The sequence below is a fragment of the Lolium perenne genome, chromosome 2 (assembly GCF_019359855.2).
Source record: "Lolium perenne isolate Kyuss_39 chromosome 2, Kyuss_2.0, whole genome shotgun sequence".
NCBI lineage: Eukaryota > Viridiplantae > Streptophyta > Magnoliopsida > Poales > Poaceae > Lolium > Lolium perenne.
The window spans coordinates 329884966-329909378 of NC_067245.2; the positions used below are offsets into that span (position 1 = coordinate 329884966).

General features: G+C 48.1%; 2 protein-coding genes across 3 annotated transcripts; one reads left to right on the forward strand and one right to left on the reverse strand.

Annotated features, from left to right (window-relative positions):
• Positions 1 to 14623: 14623 nt before the first annotated feature.
• Positions 14624 to 16520, reverse strand: LOC127337247 (cytochrome P450 99A2). Its single transcript, XM_051364210.2, has 2 exons — positions 15535 to 16520; positions 14624 to 15373 (listed from the first exon to the last, which is right to left on the reverse strand). Exons 1-2 carry the CDS (start codon positions 16459 to 16461, stop codon positions 14723 to 14725), a joined length of 1578 nt encoding a protein of 525 aa, XP_051220170.1. The 5' UTR covers positions 16462 to 16520; the 3' UTR covers positions 14624 to 14722.
• Positions 16521 to 21180: 4660 nt separating this feature from the next.
• On the forward strand, positions 21181 to 23409 carry LOC127337248 (probable carboxylesterase Os04g0669600). Of its 2 annotated transcripts, none has more exons than XM_051364212.2 (6): positions 21181 to 21520; positions 21604 to 21656; positions 22312 to 22435; positions 22518 to 22639; positions 22758 to 22845; positions 22979 to 23409. In XM_051364212.2, the coding sequence occupies exons 1-6, from the start codon at positions 21355 to 21357 to the stop codon at positions 23011 to 23013; spliced, it is 588 nt and encodes a 195-aa protein (XP_051220172.1). In that variant the 5' UTR covers positions 21181 to 21354; the 3' UTR covers positions 23014 to 23409. The 2 variants fall into 2 exon arrangements, with proteins under 2 accessions (XP_051220172.1, XP_051220171.1); XM_051364211.2 differs by having other exon boundaries at positions 21184 to 21520; positions 22758 to 22865.
• The last annotated feature ends 1004 nt before the right edge of the window (positions 23410 to 24413 follow it).

A 24413-nucleotide genomic window follows, 5' to 3' on the forward strand; every position in this document is an offset into this window, starting at 1 on the left:
CAACCACCTTGGTATGAAGATTCCTCTCATCCAAACTATATTTGCAAACTTGACAAGGCTCTCTATGGACTGAAACAGGCACCCCGGGCATGGTACTCTCGTTTGAGTTCCAAACTATTGGCTCTTGGTTTTGTTGCTTCCAAATCTGACACTTCATTATTCATCTATCGTAAGTTCCGGGTTACTATCTTCATGCTTATCTATGTAGATGATATTATTGTTGCCAGTTCTTCTCAAGCGGCTACTGATGCCTTGTTAAAAGATTTGAGTCATGAGTTTGCATTGAAAGATCTTGGAGATCTCAGTTTCTTCTTGGGCATTGAGGTGCAGAAAGTTGCTAATGGCATTGTTCTTAGTCAAGCTAAATATGCTCAAGACATACTGACACGGGTTGGCATGGTTAATTGCACTGGTGTTTCTACACCACTCTCGTCATCTGAGAAGATTACTGCTCAAGAGGGAGATTTTGTTGGGACCAGAAGATAGCACCAATTATAGAAGCATGGTAGGTGCCTTACAGTATCTTACTCTCACCCGTCCAGATATCTCCTATGCAGTAAATAAAGTGTGACGGTATTTGCATGCCCCCACTACTGTTCATTGGACCGCGACCAAGCGAATTTTGAGGTATGTCAAGCATACAAGGACAGTTGGACTCACTTTCCTAAAGTCTTCCTCTACACTTGTTAGTGCCTTTTCTGATGCCGATTTGGCAGGATGTGTTGATGACCGTCGGTCCACGGGGGGATTTGCTGTGTTTTTTGGACCAAACTTAATTTCTTTGAGTGCTAAAAAGCAGGCTACGGTCTCAAGATCAAGCACTGAAGATGAGTACAAATCAGTAGCCAATGCAACTTCTGAGATGATATGGGTTCAGTCTTTGCTCACTGAGCTAGGAGTTCGGTTGACTCAAATACCATGTTTATGGTGTGATAATATGGGTGCAACGTATTTGTCAGCTAATCCAGTCTTTCATGCTAGGGCGAAGCATATAGAGATTGATTTTCATTTTGTCAGATGAGGAAACAGTTGGAGATTCGATTTATTCCCTCAAGAGATCAAGTTGCTGATGGTTTCACTAAGCCACTGTCAGTCCGAGCCTTTGAAGATTTCAAGCATAATCTCAACTTGTCAAAGTTGTGATTAAGGGAGGGTGTTAGAGATAGAGTCGTATGTAGTTCGGTTGTATACCGATAGAAGTTCAGATAGGTAGCGACGGAAGTCCTAGTCGCATACGATGTAAGACTTGTACCGACTTGTACCTCCCTTATATAATAACAAGATGAGAGACTCGGGAATCATCCGAGTAGAACTAAACTACCTGATCAATATTAGATTTTACACAATGTCGCGGCTGCCTATTCTGCGCGTGCACTGGCGGGTGGCGGCTAGGCTTCTGTGCCGCCTTCAATGGCATCGTATCCCGCGCGCGGCCGGCCTTAAAAGTCGACCGGCACAGTTCTTGCCCTCGCATACACCTCCACTCCCACCTCCACCGCCGCACGCCGCCGCAACACCATGGGGAAGAAGAAGAACGACTTCGAGGCGTCCGGCAGCGGCGCCAAGAAGGAGGAGAGGCCAGGAACGGTGCCGCTTCCCGTCAACGTGGGGAGGCTGATGCACGCGAACTGGACGGCGTGCGATGCCTGGAAGGACGTGCACATGCTTGGCGACTGGCGGCTCAGCTACCGCCGGGTGCCCGTCCCTCCGGTGCCTGCGCGCGAGCCAGAGAGGAGCGCCGAGATCCGGCGAATGAGGCGGTACCTGCCGCCAGACCTCCGTGCCGATCCGGCGTACGCATCGACTCCGATAGCTGGCACACGTATCTCGTGTCCGGGAGGGATCGGAGGAGGAGGGCGGGCTTCATGGGCTACAGGAACTTTCCCTTCGACCGTCCACCGCCACCTCGTCCTCGAAGACAGCAGGCGCCGACACGTGCGCACCAGTCGCCGACGCCTGCACAGTACGACGAGGACTTCGACGAATACAACAACGGCGACTACATCGAGGCACTGGCGTACCACAACGAGGAGGTCAAGGACGACAGCGACGACTATGTCGCGGTCGTCTTCCAGGATTGGCAGCTGACCATGGCGGAGGGCCGCGAGTTTGAGTTCCCGGACAACATGACGGACGACGAGATGGCGAAGCTCGGCGTCCTCGTCTCCGAGAACGACCGACCTGTGCAGCCGCCGCTGCCCCGGTACGTGACCGGCTTCATGCCGCCGGGCCTGTCAGAGGATGAAGCCCTACGACTGGCGCTACAGGACTCGGCCGCGCCACAACCGCCGTCGTACAACCCCTGGGTTCCTCCTCCGCCGCCACATCCCTAGGCGCCTCCACCGCCGCCACAGCCACAGCCCTGGGCTCCACCTCCGCCACAGTCACAGCCCTGGGCGGCTCCACCTCCAGCACCGCCGGCGCGCCCGGCGTACGTTCCGCCGGTTCCCAACTGGCCGTGGACGGTACCGGAGCTCATCGTGGTCGATAGCGACGAGGAGAAGCAGTAGGCGCTGGTGTTTAGGGTTTATTTTCATGTGTTAAACTATGTAAATTATGTTTTCATGTTATAAAAAAGTGATTCTCGAAAAAGTACGTCGTGCCGTTGGAGCCACCCGACGCAAACGGACGCGCGGTCGATTTCGACCATTTCGACCAACGCAAACGAACGCGTGCGGATATTTTCGAACGCTCAAATAATACGTCGCTCGGCTGGAGATGCCCTGAGATACTGGAGGAAAGCAAAGAAACTAGGTGATGTCGCATTCGAGTTTTTCTTGATACTTGCACCACGTAACCTTCTTCGTGCGTTGTGCGGCAGGTGCATACTCGCACCTCCCACTGAAACCACCTACACATGAAATCCGAGATCAGAAAAAACAATAGAAGAGTGGTACGAGTATGAAGGCTAACCTTAACTCTGCGCCACCAAGTCCCGTGCCCTCGAACCTCTGGTGCAGGCTCAAGGCGAAAACGATAGCTTTGTTGGTGTCCGGATCTTGATACGCACCCAGGGAGGTGCCGATGATCACTGAGTGCATCTGTAATATAGCGTCTCTATATTCCCTTAAAGGTTTTCACAAACCTGCTTGGCACAAAGACAGATACGCACTCGAACTTCTCCCTCCACGAAATCTACCATCCTATCCACCACCACCTGCGCTACCTCGATGACCCTTTCACCCCCGAAGAAATTACAGACGCCTTTTTTAGCATGAACAGCTCTGCAAGCTCCGGCCCTGACGGCTTCGGTCCTGGCTTCTACAGAAAATTCTGGAACACTGTCAAACCCAACATCCTACGCCTCTTCGACCAATTCTTCTCTGGCCAAATAGACCTAGACGGCCTAAATCGGGCTTTCATGGTCCTTATTCCCAAAAATGACGATGCGCGCACACCTAACGCCTTCAGGCCAATTTCCCTCCAAAACTGCCCCATTAAGGCCATCGGTAAAGCCTTGACAAATAGGCTGCAGAAACTAATTCCTCTAATTGTTGACCCCAACCAAACTGGTTTCATCAAAGGTAGGAGTATGCCGAAAACTTTGTGTACGCGGCCGACATCCTAAACTGCTGTCACAAACGCAACACGCCCACAATAGCCATCAAACTAGATTTTGCAAAGTCCTTCGGCTCCATTAATTGGGAATCGCTTATTAAAATACTAAAACACAGAGGTTTCCCACCTAAATTCTGTGACTGGATACAAACCCTCCTCAACACAGGGAAAACCGCTATCCTCCTCAATGGAGTTCCAGGCAAGTGGATTAACTGCAAACAAGGGTTACGACAAGGAGATCCGTTATCCCCATACATGTTCATCACAGTAGCCGGCGTACTGCAAAAACTGATACTCCATGCATGTGATAACGGCCTCCTAGCACATCCACTATCCCCAGAACTACCCTGCCCAGTTCTCCAATACGCCGATGATACCCTAATCATCCTCAAAGCCTCAACTCAAGCAGCTCACAACCTAAAAAAAATCCTTCAGGACTTTGCCACCGCCACGGGCCTCTCCATAAACTTCGACAAAACGACCCTTGTGCCCATGAATATCGATAGCGCTCTAGCGGCCTCCATTGCCACCATCCTTGGCACGTCCATCTCCTCCTTCCCACAAACATACCTAGGTCTCCCCCTCTCTGCAACCAAACTACCAGCCTCAGCTTTCCAACCTATCATAGACAGCTGCGATCGATACCTAGCCGGTTGGTGCGCCACCCTACTCTCCAAAGGCGGTCGACTAGTACTCCTCTCCGCGGTTCTAGACTCGCTACCCACATATTTCATGTCCTCCTTCCTCATACCTATGTCAGTTCTGAAAGCTATTTTATGCTCGCCGCAGAGCCTTTTTCTGGGCTGCTGAAGAAACTTGCACGGGAGCTTAGTGTCTCGTCGCGTGGGACAAGATCTGTGTTCCGACTAGCAGAGGAGGTCTAGGCGTAAAAAAATTAAATGCACAGAATGTTTGCCTTCTTCTTAAATTTTGTTTCAAATTCATGCATTCAGAAAACCTGCCCTGGAAACAGTGGATCACATCCCAATCACCAAACCCACACACAGCCTCAAACCCCTCATACCTAAGCAAAATCATTACCAAACACCTTCACATGCTCACACAAATTACTACTTGCTCAGTTCGAAATGGAAAATCAGTTTTCTTTTGGCATGACACATGGTTACTCCCAGAAACCCTTGCTACAGCCTACCCTGCATTATATTCCCACCACACCCAACCCAATGCATTGATATGTGATGTTTTGCAAAATGATTTCTCTACTGGTCTAAGGTGTAGATTAACCAATGCAGCGTCCCTCTAATCTTTTGCAGGATGTGCACCTATCGGATGGCCCAGATACCAGATCCATGCTGGATGGATCCACCTTCTCCACCAAATCAGCCTACCTGCATATACAACACCAACTTCAGACCCTGAAGCCCCTCAAATCTGGAACTCCAAGGTACCAAAGAAAGTCAAAGTATTTGGGTGGCTGCTACACCTCAACAAGATCAACACAAGAGCCAATCTACTGCATAAAAACATCATCTCATCAGACATCTGCCCAAGATGCCAAACACAGCCAGAGGACCGCAACCACCTCTTTTTCAGCTGCCCAGCATCAGCAGCGATATGGAGACATATGCATTGTCACGCCAAATACCAGCAGCTTCTCAGACATCTGGTCCTCGCCACTGCCTAGTAATCTGCCTCGCTCTGTCTGGAACACCGTCGCTCTCATCATTCTATGGAAGATCTGGGACGTTCGGAATGCCAAAGTTTTCAGAAACATAGACCAACCGCACACGCTGACGATCAAGAACATCATCTCCGACCTCACGCTCTGGTCTCATCGTTTCAAACAACCGGCCATGAGAGTGGACGCCGACCTGTGGCGTGACCACCTCTCCCTTTGTAACATCTAAACTCAATTACAATGCAATATATTCAGGTGGGGATCCTCTCCCCCCCTCCCCCCGGTGAAAGCTTCAAAAAAAAATTCCCTTAAAGGCATGGTCTTCTCTTCTGGATAAGGTCGTGAAGCTTCAAGATAGAAACAATTCCCCTCGTCGACCTCCTCCATCGGACCCTCGTCAGCTCCGGCAGGAGGAACGATAGCCTGAATCCGCTCTCCTCCACCGAGTAGCCACCACAGCCGCGAGGACCTCCGCCGAGGAGTCAGGGCGACACAATCTTGCGGCCTCCGCCAACTCGCCGGTGCACCAGGAGCTCGGCCCAAACCGCGAGCGTGCAGCCTCGACCGATTCGCCGCCGCACTTGGAGGCTTGGAGCTCGCCCCAAACCGCGAGCGTGCAGCCTCGACTGAGTCGCCGCCGCACTTGGAGCTCGCCCCACTTCGCGAGCTTCTAGCTTCCATGGAGATGGCGTCGCACCAGGTCAGGGGCGGAGCTAGAACCAGATTAGTAGATAAATTAGAGTTTGTTACGGCTTATTAAATCTGGGCCATAGAGGTAAAACAAGGGTCAAGATTTATCTAACTTCATGCGGTGGAGTTGAGGCCAACTCCAGGGGATCCGGACCCTAGTTCAAGTACCTACAGCATTCGTTGTTAACGTTCAAAGTTAGTGAAGCTTCACGTGGTGTTGTATATTGCAATTAAAAACCTGCAAGCCATTTAGTAGTGGATTTTTTTTAATTAGGCATGTAGTTCATTCCGTCTTTCTTTAACTACTCCATATAAGATTTGTTTACGGCGTCGATGGTTAAACGAAGACAATGCTATTACTCAGCATCGGCAGATCTGGTGTGGGGTCCACAATTTTGAGGTAATAGCACCAGCCATATAACAACTTGCGTGGTGGGAACGAATTCATACAACAATTTGAAAAATGTGGTTAGGTAGTACACAAACTTGTCATTGAGGTGTAAATCAGTACAAAACTGTTACAAACATGACACGTGGCGACACTAATTTTACAAATAACCCTTGCATATTTTTCTCTCGTAATTGTGACCCTTTCCTCTTTTCCCCTTCATCGGGCAGTCACTCTTGCACGGCGCGCGGCTCACATCCAACGCGTCGGTTGCGGACTGGCACACGAGCTGGCTCTACGCCACCACGTCACTGTTCTCCGCCTCCATATGTTCGCGGGGACATACAGGGGCGGTGGTGCCTGACATCGGACAGGGCAGCGGCAAGTACGGCGGATGATCCCTGGCTGGCCGGCTCCGGTGGCTATCCACAGCGCGCGGTGGCGGTCGTGCCCTGCGAGGGCGATGACATACACAGTTCCGCAAGGTGCCAGTAAACCGTCGGGGAGCTCGTAGATGCAGGCGTCCGCCCACCGTCGTGCGGGCGCAGAGGACCGATGGCGGAACTAAAGCGAGGGCTCCCTGCTCTGATTCACGACGCCTCCCGGAACGCCGAGAAAAAGAAGGGCAACCGAGAGCAGGGCACGAAGGAACTGGAAGGCTATACGGAACACGGAGGAACTGGGAGGAGTACGCGGAGCAGCTCTAGATGGCGACCGCATCGTGCTGGTCCTCTCCCATGAGAGCTCCGACGACACATTGGCCCTCGCCGCCCGCGTGGAGCAGCTCGTAGGCGGTAGGCCTCAAGATGTACCCCGTTGCGCCGTAGAACCGGAAGGGCGTCGCTGAGGAGTGACTAGTGCGGATGACCACCGTCATGTACTCATTTTCGTCCTGTCAAACGGCACCATGATAGGTTGTCATTGCTGCCGATGCGCGCCCCGGCGACGTATACCTACTCCGTAATTCACAGTATGTTAAAGGAACACATGAAAGAGCAGGCGCTAAATTGGAGTCTCGCAACGCCGTAGGCTTCTGCTACATGCGCTCGGCTCGCCGGCCTGCGATGACAGCTGACAGGCAGCCGCGACGGAGTGCCTCGCCCACATCTTGATGGCCTGGGAAGCTGTGGGTCGGTGGTGGCTCTCCATTCCGGCAGCGGTTCCATTCTCTAGGGCTCCTCTCTCCCACGGCCAGGTGCAGCAGAGTAGCAGACGATGCGAGCACAACGACTCCGACGGCCAAGTCTCCGATGGTCATGAGCGGAGCGGTCAGGCGCGTCGACTGCTTGGGTGCAGCGACTCCGTCGGCTGCGTCGGCCAGGTGTGGCGGGCAGCATGGGCGGATCTTTCATGTGCGACGAATGGCATGGATGGATCGACAGGTGTGGTGCTACTGCTCCGGTGGCCAAGTTGTGAACGGGCAGAATAAAGATAAGTACGGGCCAAGCCCTTCACGGTCTCGCGCCTTGGAAAACTGGAATAGGGCAAAGAACTCATACTACAGTGTAGTCATTTTAGGATATGTGATTAGATTAGTATTAAGCGATTAGTATGTTAATCATGAGTTCAATGGATAATTGTACCAGGGTTTTTTCGCAAAAATACGCTGCCACGAGTCATGTCTAGAACAGTTTTGTACCGATTTGCACCTCAATTACAAGTTCGTGTACTACCTCACCACATTTTTCAAGTTGTTGTATGAAATTGCTTCCACCATGCAAGTTGTTGTATGTGCGATGCTATTATCTTCTAGGCAATCTATCTATATTTTTCAATAAAGGGAAGACACCAATTACACCCCTACAACAACGCAGTGTATTAAGAGCATCTCCAGTCGCGTCCCCCAAACCGTTCTTCAAAGCGATTTGGGGCGCGTCGTACAAAAGACGTTTCCAGCCCCGTCCCCTAAACCCTTTTTTTGTCCGGCGCGGCCCGATACGCTGTCCGGCGTCCCGAGCCCATCCCCTCCTCACAGGGGACGCTCCGGGCACGCCGGACACAACGAAAAGCGAGGCGAAGCGACGCGGGACCGACGCGTCAGTGGCTCGGAAGCCTAAAACCCCGTCGCCTACCTTTGGTCAAGCGACGTTAATGCCGTCCCGGTTTTCCCAGGTGAAGCAGGGACGCGTCTCGTCGTGCATGGCCGTGTGGCTGTTCGTGTCGGCGTTATTGCGTGCAACCACCCGCTGCCGCCGATGTACATTAAGAGGCCCTACGGTTCGTCCCAATCTCTCGCCGCTCCCAAATCTCCTCGCCGCCACCAGATCTTCTCCTCGCCCTTTCAAGCAATGCCGTCGTCATCGTCCCGCAAGATCGCCGCGGCGAACGGCTTCGGCCGCGGCAACCTAGCTCATCGTCAAGGAGGCGTGGGCGTTGTACCACGCGGGATATCCCGTCCCGCCGGACATGCGCCTGCCAAGCAGCGGCGGCTGGAAGATGGCCGTGAACGGCATTGGAGTGCCGCCGCCACCGACGCCAGGGACGGAGCGCTGGAAGGACGCCATCAGGGCCCGGCGGGCTGAACTCGACGCCAACGACCTGACCGATCCGACCTAGGCGGCCAAGAACAACAACGACTGGTGGGGCACGTACTTCAAGGTCAAGTACGACATGGAGATGCGCAGCACCACCGGGCTCATCGGCGGGCCGAACAGCTAGAACAGGGACGGGCGCGCCCTGTTCTGGGGCGTTCCGGGGCGCACCCTCGAGAGCGTCATCCACGGCATCTGCAACAGCGCTCCAAGGTTGGAGGCGCCGTCCTCACTGCCACCATCTCCCGCAGCGCAATGGCAGCCGAGGACGACGTACTCGTCCTCCTCGAACTCTTCTTCCTCAGGACCGGCCCGATCGACGCCGTCCTCGTCTTACCGCTCGGCGCCCTACACCGTCCCCAATCGCGTGGTGAAGGAGGAGCCGGCGACGCCCGTCTATCCGAGGCACGGCGGCAGAGGCAACGACAACGGCAGTAAGAGAGGCGCGGCGGCGCCCTCCTCATCCCGAAGCCGGAGGTGAAGGAGGAGCCGGAGGAAGTGTCGCAGGCGGCGGTGCTGGAGGAGTACGAGCGGCATCATCGCCTCATCGCCAGCAGTGACGACCCCGAGGACTGCCCAGGGCTACGGGTGGCGTACTTGGCGTCGCTCAGCGACAAGGACGCCTGGAAGGGCGACGCCGGGACGGCGATCGCCATGTCCATCCGCGACTCCGGCAAGCCGCTCGTGGACCTCACCGACGATGGCGAGGCGGGTCCAAGCGACCTGGTGAAGGACGAGCCCGTCGACGAGCGCGTCAAGCAGGAGGTCGTCACCGACGACATGTACAACTTCCACCACTACTACGACCCCTCCGGCCGCCGCAAGTTTCTTGTAGATTAGGTTTAGTTTAAATTTAGTCGAATCTCGTTCGAATCTATGTAATATATGCCTAGTTTGGATGAATTTAATCGAATCTCGCACAAGTTTAAAATTTCCGAAATTTTGTTTGGGGGACGCGACCGGGGAGCGACGTCCCCCAAACGCGGCACGAACAAAACACGTCCCCAAACGCTTGATCCAACGCCATCAATATAGCCGCATACGGGCAAAATAATTTAGAAAAAAAGTCTCGCAAGAGTGATCCAAAAGCAGATCCAACAAATCCGAGCACTCTAACTTTTATCCAATGCTTACCGCCTAAAAATGTCTGCCATTATGCGCTTACCATCATGTTCGCTCCTAACCAAGGAGGAGGGGCGCTGGGTTGAGGACAGCGGTTCAGTGGAGCTTCTCCTGGACGGCCGTGGAGGCGAGGGGGAGAAGATCTACTAGGTTTCGTCTTCGGCACCGATGGTGTGGAGGTCGGGTGGATCTGGCGGCAGCCGATGCAGCGGTGGCTCCCTCCTCTCTCGTCATCATGGTGGTGGCGGAGGAGAGGTTGAGGCGTGTGCTGTTAGTGTGTGCCCGCTGCGTCCGCAGCAGGGGAGTTTGCAGGCTTCTCGTCGGAGGTTTCTCACGGCGCCGCTGTCGCCGTATCTGATGGCCGAAGGGCGGCCCCTCCACCCTTGGAGGATTTCTACGGCGCCTCTGTCGCCGTCTTTCTGGGCCGTAGGGCTGCCCCTCCATCCTGAGACGGCGCTTGCTCGTCGTCTGTAGGACTTCTTCAACCTCCAATCATCTAGACGGAGGCTCATCAGCTTCGTCGGAGTTAGCTCCCGTCTCCATGCCCCAAGTGGTTTTTTTCCCGGCGGCGTGGAGGTTGGCTCCGGCGAGTTCGACGGTGGTGGTTTTGGAGCTGTCCTTGATCGCGTTTTCTTGCGCCGGTCAAAGGGCTTTAGTGCAAAAAGTTTGGGTCGGTTTGTAATTTTTCTTTTCTTCATGACCCTTTGTGTAATTGTGACTCCACCGCTGATAATGAAGCTCTAGGTCTTTCGGGACCTCTTCTGTTTCAAAAAAAAAATCAATCCAAGCGGGATGTTTCCATTCCCCTATGTCTCTATTTTTCTCAGCCGCCTTAGACTAGTCCTAATAGGAGTATCATACATGCCACGTTGGTAAATATGAGTAGTATCATAATATGATACCGTATTATGACACATAAATCTAGAAAATTTTATAACAAATACATCATGTACACACATTTGTATTAAGATTCTACAAAATATTAAATATGACATAAGTATGTGTCGAGGTACTATCACAAACTAGTATTATGTACAGGTGAGAAATAAGAGTAGTCTCATAATATGATACCGTATCATGACACATAAATCTAGAAAATTTTATAACAAATACATCATGTACACATATTTGTATTGAGATTCTACAAAATATTAAATATGACATAAGTATGTGTCGAGGTACTATCACAAACTAGTATTATGTACATGATACTAGTATACTCACCATTGTGACTAGTCTGCTCTCGCCGGACTAGGCTACCCCTATCCACGCCGCACATAGGCCGCGATGTGATGCCCAAGCCCACGTTGTCGCCTTTAAGCTCCTCTGCAAGGCATCCAATGCTGATTCCCTCTGCGATGGAGGACAACCACAATGATGATGTTGCAACGTCGCCATTCATCTTCGGCCACTTGCATAGGACATTTAATGTAATAACTGGTTTAATGTAGTTATTTTGTATGCTGAGGTGGCTTTAAAATGAGCTGGTTTAACTAAGCCTATTACACAAACTCTAGTTATCCTATTTTTTGAACCCTATTACCTGTCTGAAGATCCTAACCCAACAATTTTCTTGGAGGCCTACCAGTTGTTGCACGTGAAACCTGAAGAGGCTGTACCTATTAGCGATGACCGTATGAAGCATCACTAGTAGAAAACAAAGCTTTCGCCCAAAGCCTCTGTGAGTTTTAGTCCCGGTTTAAAAACGAATCGAGACTAATGGGCCGCATTAGTCCCGGTTCGAAAGGCGGGGGCAACGCAAACCTTCAGTGGAGAAATTACTGCCCCAATTAAAGGACCATATGTCGTGGTCATTACTAACATTCATGTTCAGGAATTCTTCTTCCAGATCATGAAGTTATTCATGTGCAACAGTACTGAGTGGAAGATGGAACATATCATAAATGTTTTCATTGCTTGCAGCATATGCCTTGTCTACAGTAATACTTTGGTTCCTGGCAAAGGAGTGTGGATGGGGATAAAAGTCATGTCTAATTTCATTATTCCAATTGTCCTTTCATAGGAGGACTGTTTTCCCATTTTGTATATTGACACTAGTCAATTCCTTGTACTTATCAGAAAGAGTGTCGTTGCCTATTCGACGGTACCTCGGAGGAGGGATCCTCACGAGGGGGAGAAGAAGTATGGACCATCGGGCGGAGAGTCCTCGGGACGGTGGTACGCGATTTACCTAGCTTTGGAACACCTGCACGATGACAGGACCTACTGCTTCTTGTCTAGAATTATCTGGGCACTTTCGCGTTGTTACAATGGGTTGTGGTTGTTTCTCTAGGGCTCCCGGAATCCGGCTTATAAAGGCGCTCGAATCTAGGGTTTACATGGAGAGTCCTAGCTGGAATACAAGATGCCTAATTACGGAACATTACATTGTCGTGCACGCCAAGGATCCACCTTTTCTTATGCGCCGTATTGGATCCGGATACTTCATGGGCCTTCGTGCATCCGACTATCTTCATAGGGCGGGTAAGATCCGACTCCTGTTACCTGGGATGGACTTCATCCATCTTGATCTACAGCAACTGGGCCGCCCGATGGGCATATGCCACCATCACCGTCTGTGGGCCACTCGGACTTGCCGGATCTAGGCCACGTTGTTGATACACCCATAAAGTTTACCCACAACAAAGAGCAAGGCAATCCTTCCACCAGAATGAAGCTTTTGGGTTGATGGATTGTGGTTAACCTATGTTATTATAATATGCTTGCCAGACAAGACATACCCAGGGAATATCAAAGTGATTATAGAATTTATGCAGATTTTTTATGAGAAGGGCTTGATTTTGCAATCTGAGATTACGAATTCCTAGAGCACCTTGGTCCTTTGGTTTACACATCATTTCCCAGCTTGCAGTGCATTTTCCTTGAATTTTATGGTCCTTATCAGGTCAGAGGAATTGTCTACCACTTTTTCCAAAATGAACAAAGATGGTGATTGGGAACTTAAAAGAGCATATTACATATAGTGGCCGAAATTGGATCACAGAATTCAGCAACCCACAATCCTAACCTGCGACTCTTAAACGAAAGGGTATTTTCAAATTGCATAATGTGAACTTTCAACGTATTGAAAGTGATGTCCTCGTATTTGAAAGGGCCAAATGGATGCATTCATAAATTTCAAAAAACAAATTGTGTGGAAAAACATCTCACGTGACGTGAGGATGTGAGAATAGACTGAGCATCACGCCCGCATGTGGCTTAGGCAACAACCCAGGCCCCAATTCGCAAGGCACAGCTACATGTGTTCACTCTCCAGCGAGATTCTGTGTTCACTCTCCAGCGATATTGCGACGAAGACCTTGCCGGTGATCGTGTTCGTGCAGGATATGGGCAGCCTACCGGTGTTTATCTGTAGTCTCGGGCGTCCTTGTAGATCTTATAGTGTGGAGCTTGCTCTGCTCTGTTCGGTCTCTTTTTGGTTTAGACTTCAGCTTCGCACATGTGTTTGTATCTCTAACTGGCAATCCTAGTTTTTCCTTTTCTTCTTGCATTTTTGTTGTTATTGTTTTCGCTGTACTCCTTGCCGGTTAATGACTTTATTAATTTAACGAGCCTTATGTTTTAAAAAAGAGTAAATTCCAGTTTTTACCCCCTACTTTGAAATTTTTGATACTAATTACCCCATGTAGAATTTTGTCATCCTAATTACCCCATTTAGCAAAAAAAAATGTGCCAATTTTTACAACTTCTAAAATTTTGCGACCCTTTTTATCGACGGATCTCTAGTGCCAGCTACACCATGTTCAAGTGTTTAAGAATAATTTACCACAATCAGTGTTCTTCCTTCCCATAGAGTCTGCAAGTACTTCTTCCATGGACATGCTGATTTATTCTACCATGAAGGACATCTTGTGCCTTCCCTCAAAGAAAGAACAGCAAATGTACTGCTTAAGCTGATCAAAACCTATGCTACGTCGAACTGAACATCACTCCTGATCCGTTGATCTATTAAGCAAAATTCAATAACTCGGTTCTTATTCAAACTGCACGTAGCACACCCGTGCGCAGAGTTGCTTAATACCCTCATAGACTGATAAACATATGTGCGATCACTGGATCACACAAATGCATATGCATAGGTTCCATATGCAGCGTAGGAGCTTGGCAGACACGACCTACATTGCCGTCTTCGCATGAATATTATGCATCGTGCATCTTGTATTGTTGGTGGGATAGCAGTGGATGCTCTTTAGTTCGATGACATAGAGGTACAAAAATTAAAAGGGGTACAAGTTGGCAGCACTTTTGCTAAATGGGGTAATTAGAATGAAAATTATGTAAATGGGGTAATTAGGGGGGTAAAAACAGGAATTGACTCTTTAAAAAATGAGCCAGCTAGATTACACATGCTAGTCAATATAGATCATTAGTCATCATTAAACATTTATTATCGAGCAGTTGCACATGCTGCAAGGCAACTCGATCAAACCTCTATGAATATTACTACCTCTGTTCACGTTTAATTGACGCGAGGAATGTACATGCATAAAGCTATTTTCTCTGCACAACTCGCGTCGATTTAAACCGAACGGAGGGAGTAGTTTTCAAACAAAAAAAACTCTATGAATATTCGTCGGGCAGCATCTTTTGTGAACGTAGCGAAAACCGAAATTTGAATGGATTATTTGATCGTGATTGCCCAACCACTACAGCGTTGCATAATAAAGTAGTCAATTAACAATGAAGCCGACCAGCATGGGTCGTAAGTTTTAATAAGTTCAGTACATTGCCGATGTGGAAGTATTGGATCCTACGGCCAGACTGGGTTTCAATCTAGAGAGAGCATGGTTGAATTTCCATCACTGGAATTTTATATTGTGACGGTACGAGATGCAGCGAGCTCCTTCTCCTGGCCGTCCCGGTAACGATCATCTCCATGTCAAGCTCATCTGGCCCAACTCCAGCGGGGAGGCTCCAGTCGAAATAGTAGAGAAGCCTCACCGTGATGAGCTCGAGCGTGGCTAGACCAAAGTTGCCGCCGGGGCACATCCTCCTGCCGCTCCCGAACGGCAGGTACTCATACTGCGTGCCGTTGTAGTCTTGCGCTCCTCCATCCTCGAACCTCTCCGGCCTGAACTCCTCCGCGTCCTCGCCCCAGTGCATGGGGCTCCTCGCCATCGCCCACGCATTGACCATGACCCTGGAGCCCGACGCAACCTCGAACCCGCCGATGTCGCAGGTCTCCCGGCAGACACGGGGGAGCAGGAGCGGCACTGGCGGGTGCAGCCTCAATGCCTCCATGATCACCATCCTTGTGTAGGGCAACATGTCCATACAGCCCTCGTGGTCTTGTGCGCTCGTATGCTCCAATGCTTGTCGGATCTCCATCTGCGCCTTCGCCATCGCCTCTGGATTTCGTATGAGCTCCGACATGATCCACTCGGCAGTCGACGAAGTCGTGTCTGTCCCCGCGGTGAACAAATCCTATGAGATTTGAAAATCAATGATAATATGACCACCTTTTCTCTCGTCTTCTTTCTTAATTAATGGAGTAGGAAAATATATATTTGCCTCATTTCAAAAACAAAAACAAAAAGTAGTTATAAATTGAGAAAGTAAAGATACGGCCTTCCTTCACCACTTACCACCACGACTGCCTTGATGTTTGTGGTGCCGATGGGGAACTCAAGCTCCCCCTCGTCCTTGACCCTGAGCATGACGCTCAGAAGGTCATCGGCCGCCGCCGTCTTCTTCCCCTCTCGCCGCGCCTCGCACCTACCGATGATTTCGTCAAAGACAGCATCGAGCTGCCGGCGCGCTCGCCAGAGCCGGCGTCTCAGCCCGGTGACGACGTCCACGAACCACAGGGACGGGAAGAGGTCCCCGACGCAGAGCCCACTGCTTAGCTCCAGCACCACCGCGATCGCGGACAAGAACTGCTCCTGGAGGTCGGCGTCGCACGCCTCGCCGAACGTGGCCTTGGCGGTGATCGAGTTCGTGCAGGACATGAGCAGCCTGCCGAGGTCGACCGGCTCGCCGCCTCCGCCGGCCGCGGCGCGCTGGACAGCTCGGACCAGGGCAAGGGTCTCGTCGTCCCTGATGGCCGCGAACTGCCTCACCTTCCGCGCGCTGAGGAGCTCCACCGTGCAGATCTTGCGCAGCGTCCTCCAGTACGCGCCGTAGGGCGCGAAGGCCACGTCCAGGTTCCCGTAGCAGACGATCTCCGTGGCCACGAAGCTCGGCCGCGACGCGAAGGCCAGGTTCGTGTCGCGGAGCACCTCCTGCGCGGCCGCCGGCGAGGATATCACCACGGTGTCGACCTGGCCCAGCCGCAGGTACATCACCGGGCCATGCTTCCTCGCCAGGTCCCGGAGAGCCACCGGCGGCTCCGACGTGAGGAGGTGGAGGAGGTTCCCGATTAAGGGGAGACGCCGTGGACCAGGAGGCCACCTCGTCTTTTTGGAATCCGGTGTGGATCTCCGGCCAAGTAGTACGGAGACAAGAATCGCCAGTGAAACGAGAGCGACAGAGAGGAGAGAGGCTGCGCTTAGCTCCATGAGAATGGTTTTCATTTAATCTGGAGGCAGGAGCTTGCAGGCGCACTATTAGTAGTCAATGTTTCCGAGTTATGTGGACGATCTGCGCGCTGATAACGTACATAATAATCTGAGTTATTTGGACACGCTTCCGAGTTCCGACCAGATCTTTGTCCTCTCTAGCACGCCTCAGTTTTGTCCTGGTGGGGGCGTGGGGCAACATGGGCTGAGTCACTGTCTATAATAAATCTAATAAAGTCATCAAAATTTTAAAAGATAAAATCATCTACAGTATCAAACACAACAAGTCTATCTATCTATTATGAGATCTCATCTATATATCTGTACATATATAAAAATTGGAAGGTAGCTTTCCGTGTTCCACGCCTCCTTGCACCAGAGCTACTATTACTCCCTCCGTCTACAAAAGAGTGTCAAAGGTTTGTCAAATTTTAGATGTATCTATACACTAATTTGAATTTGGACATCCTTTTTGAGACGGAGGTAGTATATATTTCAATCACATCGTGCCAAGTAGGTGCTATCCTTTTCTTTTCTTTTTTTCAATTTTGTTGTGCAACCTTTTTATTTACCGTTTTTTCTTCTCTATCTTTTGATATTGATTTGTTCCGTAACTTTTTGATCGTTATTTTTTTTCGGTGGTTACCCAGTGTAACGTACTTTACTCCTAGATAGTTACTTTTTAAAATACATCTTTTTTTTTTTTGGTGGTGATTTCTCGACACAACTTTTGGGTCATAACTTTCGTGCTTGCAATAACACTTTTTTACATTCCTTTTTTAATCCCTCGATCGTCGTTCGTCCACTCAACTTTCTGACCGTACTTTTTTGATCGTAATTATACTTTCGTACTTTTTTGAAGGTGCGTAATTTTTCAACCATAATTCTTCATCAGTTGGCAATAGTATTTTTTCCACTTTGGCGGGTAATTCTCCGACACAACTTTATGGTCGTAATTTTCCGATGGTAATTACTCTACATTAGTTGGCAACAGTTTTTCCACACACTTTTTGCAACTATCACTTCTCCACAATAAGTATCCTTCAGTATTTTTCGTGGGTGGCTCATTTTCCGTCGGTAATTCAGCTTTTTTTAAAACTCTTATACAATAACTCCATTCTTTGCCCCCTCTTTTATTTGGAAAAATACTATTTATCTCTTGCTCTCTTCGACGGTACTTTAGACAGCAATACTAAAATTACACATCATTTAATCTCCAACATTACTTTTAGCCGATTAATCAACATCGCTATCCCATCACGGTCGCGTGACTCAGTGAGTGAAAGCCATCGAGCGGCATTACCTCTCGCACCCATCGGCTCCTAGTAGCGTGCAAAATCTGGGTGTGTCGAATCATACTACTAGCGTACGCATGGAACATGCCACGAGTAACTGGGACCTAGGGGTCCATACGGTCCCAAAATACTAGTAGCATACCAAAAATAGGGTATTCTACTACTAAGTTCCTCTTGGTAGCGTAGGTTTATTGTGCTACGCTATCAATATTTGCGTAGACAGATTAAAAATCTGCTCATCGCATCATGTCCCTTAGATCCCTCTCTGATGCTCTTTGACTACTACCGCCCACCCTGGCCACCTCCCGCCACCACCCACTCAACCCTGCCACCGCCCTCTTAACCCCAAGATGTGGAGCGGCCGACCGACTGCTCGCTCGTCTCCCCCTCACCCCATCCCCGATCCGCACCTCGGTGATGATTGGATTTTCCCGCACCACATCAGGGTGTTTGCAGTACAAAACAAGAGCAAATTTATCCCTGAAGTATTGTCCAGAGAAGATCTACAACTTGGAACTACACAACCGCGTATATGTTGTCAGTGTAGCCATATTCAGACCCAAACTTGGAAATAGCATATTCTGTAGGTTGCTACCGAATTACTGTATTTAACCAAATATATTAAAGTAGTAGTGAACTAAGAACAACAAATTTGAAAACAAAAGAAAGTAAATTAAAACTGAAAATAAATGGAGAGTAATATAAAGATTTATATTATAGGAGAGTTTGGAATCACCACAAGCATAGTTAAAACCAGATTAAGATAATGTCCTTGTAGTATATATATGTATGGGCAGAGTCAAATAAAGGTGCATGCAAACCATGGCTGCTGGACAGGTTAATCCAGGTGATCAGTTAGACTAGCCACAATGGAAGTATCATAAGTAGTATCATGCATACCATGTTGGCAATAATCTGAGGTGGCATACTAATTAATGAGGTGAGAGATAAGAGTGGTATCATAATATGATACCGTATCATAGCATGTAAAACTAAAAAAGTTAATCAAAAATACATCATGTACACACATTTGCATTGAGATTCTACAAAACATTAAATATGATGGCACTATGATACTAACATATGATCTATGCATTATGGGGTGGTAACATAAACTAGTATCATGTCCATGATACTAGTGTATGATACTTACCATTGTGACTAGTCTTAGGTGTCATAGTCAATTTTAGATATCATTTGGTAGATTCACTGGTAGGCATACATGCTCTTCAGTTGCCGGCATTCATGTATTGTACAATTTGTTCGTCGGTGTTGTTGTCAATGTTAAGCAATATACTATCCTAAATAGAAAAAAAAGACATGTTGTTCTACACACACCATGTAACAACCAAAGGTCCTCCTATATTAGCATGTAGCCGGAGTTCACCAGTGATTAAGGGTCTTCCCGTGATTATAGATATAATTCTAGGTTCTCTGTTATTCCCTCGTTGACCATAGTCGATAGAGTGTGACGAAACTCTCTCACTTTCACTTCCAAACCATCAAATACTTACAACGATCATTTCCACCAACATCCCTAAGGGGGAAAACTATTGTGTGGTCAACTTCACACAACATCATTGAAGAAAACCAATGTTAGAATCATCGTCATCAGCACACGTGCGGAGTTTCCTTCTTGAAGACTCATCTTAGGAGTTGTATTTATTTTGTTTATTTTAGTCAATATGGTTAGTGGTTGTCTAGTGAAGTTACTGTCGGATGCATAAGGTTTCAGGTTTTGTTTTCTTGTCAAAATTGTTGGGATGCTGAACTTTGAAGAATGAATAATGTATAGTTGTGTGTGCATCAATCGATGTGCGTTAATAGATATATATATTTCTATGTTTTAATCATACTTGATAAACTCATAATCAATAACAACTCTAGTCAAGATATGGCATGTGGGGTTGTACAGCTAGGAGGTTACCCTCCTCCATATTTGACACCATAAACGGAGTATCTTGGCAAAGGGAGGTGATGTTCCTATTAAAAGTAAGACACTAGTAGCGACATTGTTAATCATAAGGCTCTGTAAATGCAATCCGCAGTAGATGGTGCATGTGTGTGTGCGTGTGCGCCATAACTAACACAAGAGGCGGATAACATTTCTTACCTTGTGAGTGCAGTCTTTATTCACAGTTGTCAAATGATCAATAAAACAACATGCGTGAAAGCATGATGTTTCCACATGAGTTCTTATGCGGTGCAAAACATGCGATCTGCATGAATGAATACAAAACTCATGAACACTCATACTTTCATAACTACATCTCTAAGCTATATATATCTATGTTCTCAAGAACTTGGTAGAGAACAAACTACATGTAGATCGATAGCGACATTCATCCCGAATGTGCCATGCTAGCCTTACATTTCTTTCCTTCTGTGTGAAATACTTTCATGAGCTTTGCGCTACTGGAGAAAAACAAAGAAGCTAGAAGGCAACGAGTTCTATTTGTTTGTTAGTAGGTCCATGCAAGCTTCTTCATGTCATACATCGTGAGTGTATTTCAACTAGTTGCCGATGGCATCCGTTAGTGAGACGGTGATATCCCTTCCTAAACGGTGGTACGTTCTCCGGCACAGTAGGATCGTGAACTCTTTATTGGCACATCATCTCTACGTGTTAGCTCGAGCGGTTGGGGCAATGACGATACTCTCGAAGAAGGTGGTGACCATCCTAGTTATCATGGACATGGACGTTTCTATGAGACACTCAAATTTATTGGCAATGAAATGTTTGTCCACCAACAAACTTAGTTGGCTTGATCCCGCTACTTCACCTTGTAATGGATAATAATTATGTGAATAATCAAAGGAATGACTACACTGGGCACTTTTTAATACTTTTGAGGCCAAACTCGGACACATATTTGTTATACTGATGCAAATATTGTAGGTTTAACTTAGCCTAAGCAAGATTTCAACATTTCATAACCGTGTGTCCCACTTGTTAGTGACAAGTAACAAAAGGCAACGCAACCACCGGTGGTGGCCATGGCGACACCTCCCACGGATCCCCGCCGGTCATCTATCACCGTCACTCGCGCAGGCGGTGTTTCCAGAGCCATCCCCACATGGGAGCCGGCCGGGGCTTGTAAGGTAAAGAAGAAGAAAAAAGCTCAAAACAAACCTTGAACTTGTATCAAACGCTAAATCGAACCCCAACTCCTAATTTCCAAATTCGGCACTCCGAACTTGTCAATTCCGGTCTATTTTGAACCCTCGTCTTGTTTGACGCACCGGGAAAAGATGATCCTAACCGGGATTAAAAGCTACTCTCAGTAACATGTGACTCCGGATTTCCCAAATCGATCGGTCACACAAAAACATGTGCTGGCTACTTCAATCGCACATTGGCGCCACGTTCAAAGAAAATGGAAAGAAAAAAAAAAAAGATAATCTTCAATCGCGCGGCACCGGCACGCCTCGCACACTCCCGTCATCGTCGTTGTCCGTCAGTCAGTCTCCACCTATACCTCGTCAGTTAGGCCCACGCCAAGAGAGGGTGCCGGCGGTTGCCATCCATCTTCACCAGCATAAACCACCACGGCACCACGGCACCACGGCACTGCCGGCCGTGCCGCCGATCGATCGGCAACCCGACCCTCGGATGGCGCCTCCCTCTGCGGCGGCGGGACGCGGGATCGTGCTCTGGCTGCACGGGTCCGCCGAGACAGGCGAGCAGAGCCGCGCCCAGGTCGCCCCCTACTTCTCCGCCGTCCCCGAGCTCCGCCTGTCCTTCCCCACCGCCCCCACCACACCCATCGCCTGCTACGGTACGTGCGGTGACCGAATGTTGCTCACGATTCGAGGGAGGGGAAACATGTGTGGTCGATTTCAGTTGCGATGTTTGTTGCAGGTGACGAGGTGATCACTGCTTGGTTCGGCATCCCGGGGGTTCCTATCACTGCTGTAATTTCCACAGCTTCTTCTGTTACTATATTGCAACTAAATCTGTTGCTCCACGGCTTCATCTGTTACCGCTAAAATGTCAGCTGCTGTTATTTGCCGAGGATGCACTCTCTCGGTGCAGAGTATCAGTATGCATGCGTCAGAAATCAAAGATAGATTCACACTTTCTTTCAGCATAGTCATAGACTCGTACAGTGCTTCCAGTCCAGCAAATAATCAGTAAACTGGAACTGGCAATGCTAATGGACAAGTAAATGCTACTCGTTTCGAGCATGGTAAATAAGAATTTTAGGTTTAGTGATTGCTGCAAAGTCAATTTAGAACGATATGACATCATATTTTCTCATCAGTTTGAAGGTTCAAAATATAGAGCAAGTATTTGAGCACTTCGCACTAGAACAACCCTCTTGCAGCACAATAGTAACCCTTTTAGAATCCGCATGACCATTCAAGGACATCACACATCGGTGTACAAGTTAGTAGTTACGAAAGCAGAGTGTCTGCAGACTTGATATACTGAATAGGGTGGGTTGTTGCTCTAATGGTCTAGCACTTATGTATCCTTATACTAGACCCTAATTCTTTAAGCATTATAATAGTGCTTTTTGGTACAGTATGATTTACTTAGTTTGCTCATTGTCACAACTTTGTTCAGACTACTGTCAGAGAAGAAAAGGGAGTACTTAAAGCCGTTGAGCATGTACACGAAATAATAAAGAAAGAAGTGGCCGCCGGGACGAGCCCTACAGACATCTTCGTTTGTGGATTAAGCCAAGGAGGTGAAGCACTGAAATCTGCATCTCTCATTTCTGGTTTCACGACAGTACTGACATGCTCCTGACTTGCACTCGCTTTTCGCAGGTGCTCTCGCCATAGCAAGTGTTCTGCTCTATCCCCAAACTCTAGGTGGGTGTGGTGTTTTCAGTGGTTCAATTCCTCTAAGCAAATCATTTGCCGAGAAGGTACCGCCTGAAGCTAGAAAGGTAATAACAGCCAAGGCCTGCATGGCTGCAACCATACTTAAACAGAATCATCCATAGCAGGGTCCTCTTGCAAGTGTGATCTCTTCTATCTCAGCCCTGAATTCTTCAAAACCTGCAGACACCAGTTTTATGGTTCCATGGGATGGCAGACGGGCTGGTACTGTTTGAAGCTGGGCAATCCGGGTGTGCATTTCTCCAAGAGCTTGGTATGGCCTGCGAATTCAAGGTGGTCCAGAAACATGCTCGAAGCCATTAGAAATGAACTTCAGAAAGAATTTCCAGATTGGAGCTTGATTTTCAACCTTCTCTGACTATATTTTTTTCTGAACATGTTGCCAGGCTTATCCAGCTCTTGGACATTCTCTGGTGGATGAAGAGCTCCAGTATTTTCGACAATGGATACTGGAGCGTCTAGGGATCTCTCAAGGAGCTGAAACTGCAAGATCAACGTCACCATCTTGACAACAAAGATTTCCACTAGCTACTGTAGGCGATAAATTACCACTTCAGTGATCTGAATGGCAGAAATTTAGCTCATCTTGTCACACAAATATGCTTTGGAACGTATTCCAGTGAAAGGTTTATGGTACTGCTAGTTGACATACAGTTTGCTCTCAATTAGTGTGCCCGTATGGCGTATGACTTCGCTCTGTCAAGCATTGATGCTTTGCTTAACTGTCATATGTAAGTGGGTCTTGGGCCCACATGGTAGTGGCTCATCTATCATGTTTTTTCAAGTCAATCAATTTACTAATTTCTGTAATCGTACAGAGCAATCTGTCCTTGATACCACTATCTGTCATGTACATTTCTCTCTTCTAAATGTCAAGCAAACAACCACGGTAAGGGTTTCCCTATTTGACCTCTTTTAGCGTCTGTTTGCGGCTCTCCACGTAGCATAATTTTTTTCCTTTTTTGTGCACAACACAGAATATATCAGTATTTAGTGAAATTAATCTGTAAGCATATAGAACTATGAGATGTACGCGCACATTTTTTTCATTTTTTAAACATTTTAAAATACATTAAAACTTATTTCAAAAATGCCAATACCCCTTGTCTGAAGCTAGCTAGATACATAGTGTGCATATATTTTCCTATGTTCCCATGGGTTTCTCCAGATAGAGAACCTTTTTTAATCGGACTCTAGCCTATTCGTATGGGATCTGTTCCCTAAACGGGGTCCATGTCTAAAGAAAAACCATGGACATGTATTAAAGGTAGTCCTTAGATATAAAATGTGTGAAATGGGAACTAGTACACTGTTCTGCAATTAAATATCTTCCATTAAATCATAACCATTAATTTTAAATCTAACTATTAATTTAAATGATGTGGCTCATTATGGTGTGTCTGTTAGGACCCTATAGATCATTGCTAACTCACAACTGACACCAAGCACAGATAACATGTCATACCTTTTGAGTGCAATTTGTATTTATAGTTTTAAAATAACCACCGAAACAACATATAGTGTGAATGAATACCAAACTAACATGCAAGCTCACACTTCTGGAAAGACTCCTCCTCTATCCTCTATCCTCTATCCTCTATATATGCACGCTTGCATGAACCATCCTGGAAACAAAACCTTTTATAGACTAAAAGTGATAATCCTTATAAATGTGCCATGTTAGGCTTTCGTTACTTCCCATTCCCATTCACTATACTGGTAGGCTTTAAGATACTGGATGAAACCAAAAGCATTTAAATAGTCTGTTTATCGGTAGTTGTACCGCCCAAGTATTCTACATAGCACTGACATCTTGGAACT

Coding starts and splice junctions, on each gene's coding strand:
- LOC127337247 (XM_051364210.2), bottom strand. CDS start 16,461: ATGAAAACCATTCTCATGGAGCTAAGCGCAGCCTCTCTCCTCTCTGTC. Junction 15,374..15,534: donor ACATCAAGGCAGTCGTGGTG/GTAAGTGGTGAA, acceptor CAAATCTCATAG/GATTTGTTCACCGCGGGGAC.
- LOC127337248 (XM_051364211.2), top strand. CDS start 21,355: ATGGCGCCTCCCTCTGCGGCGGCGGGACGCGGGATCGTGCTCTGGCTG. Junction 21,657..22,311: donor CGGGGGTTCCTATCACTGCT/GTAATTTCCACA, acceptor AACTTTGTTCAG/ACTACTGTCAGAGAAGAAAA. Junction 22,436..22,517: donor TTGTGGATTAAGCCAAGGAG/GTGAAGCACTGA, acceptor CGCTTTTCGCAG/GTGCTCTCGCCATAGCAAGT.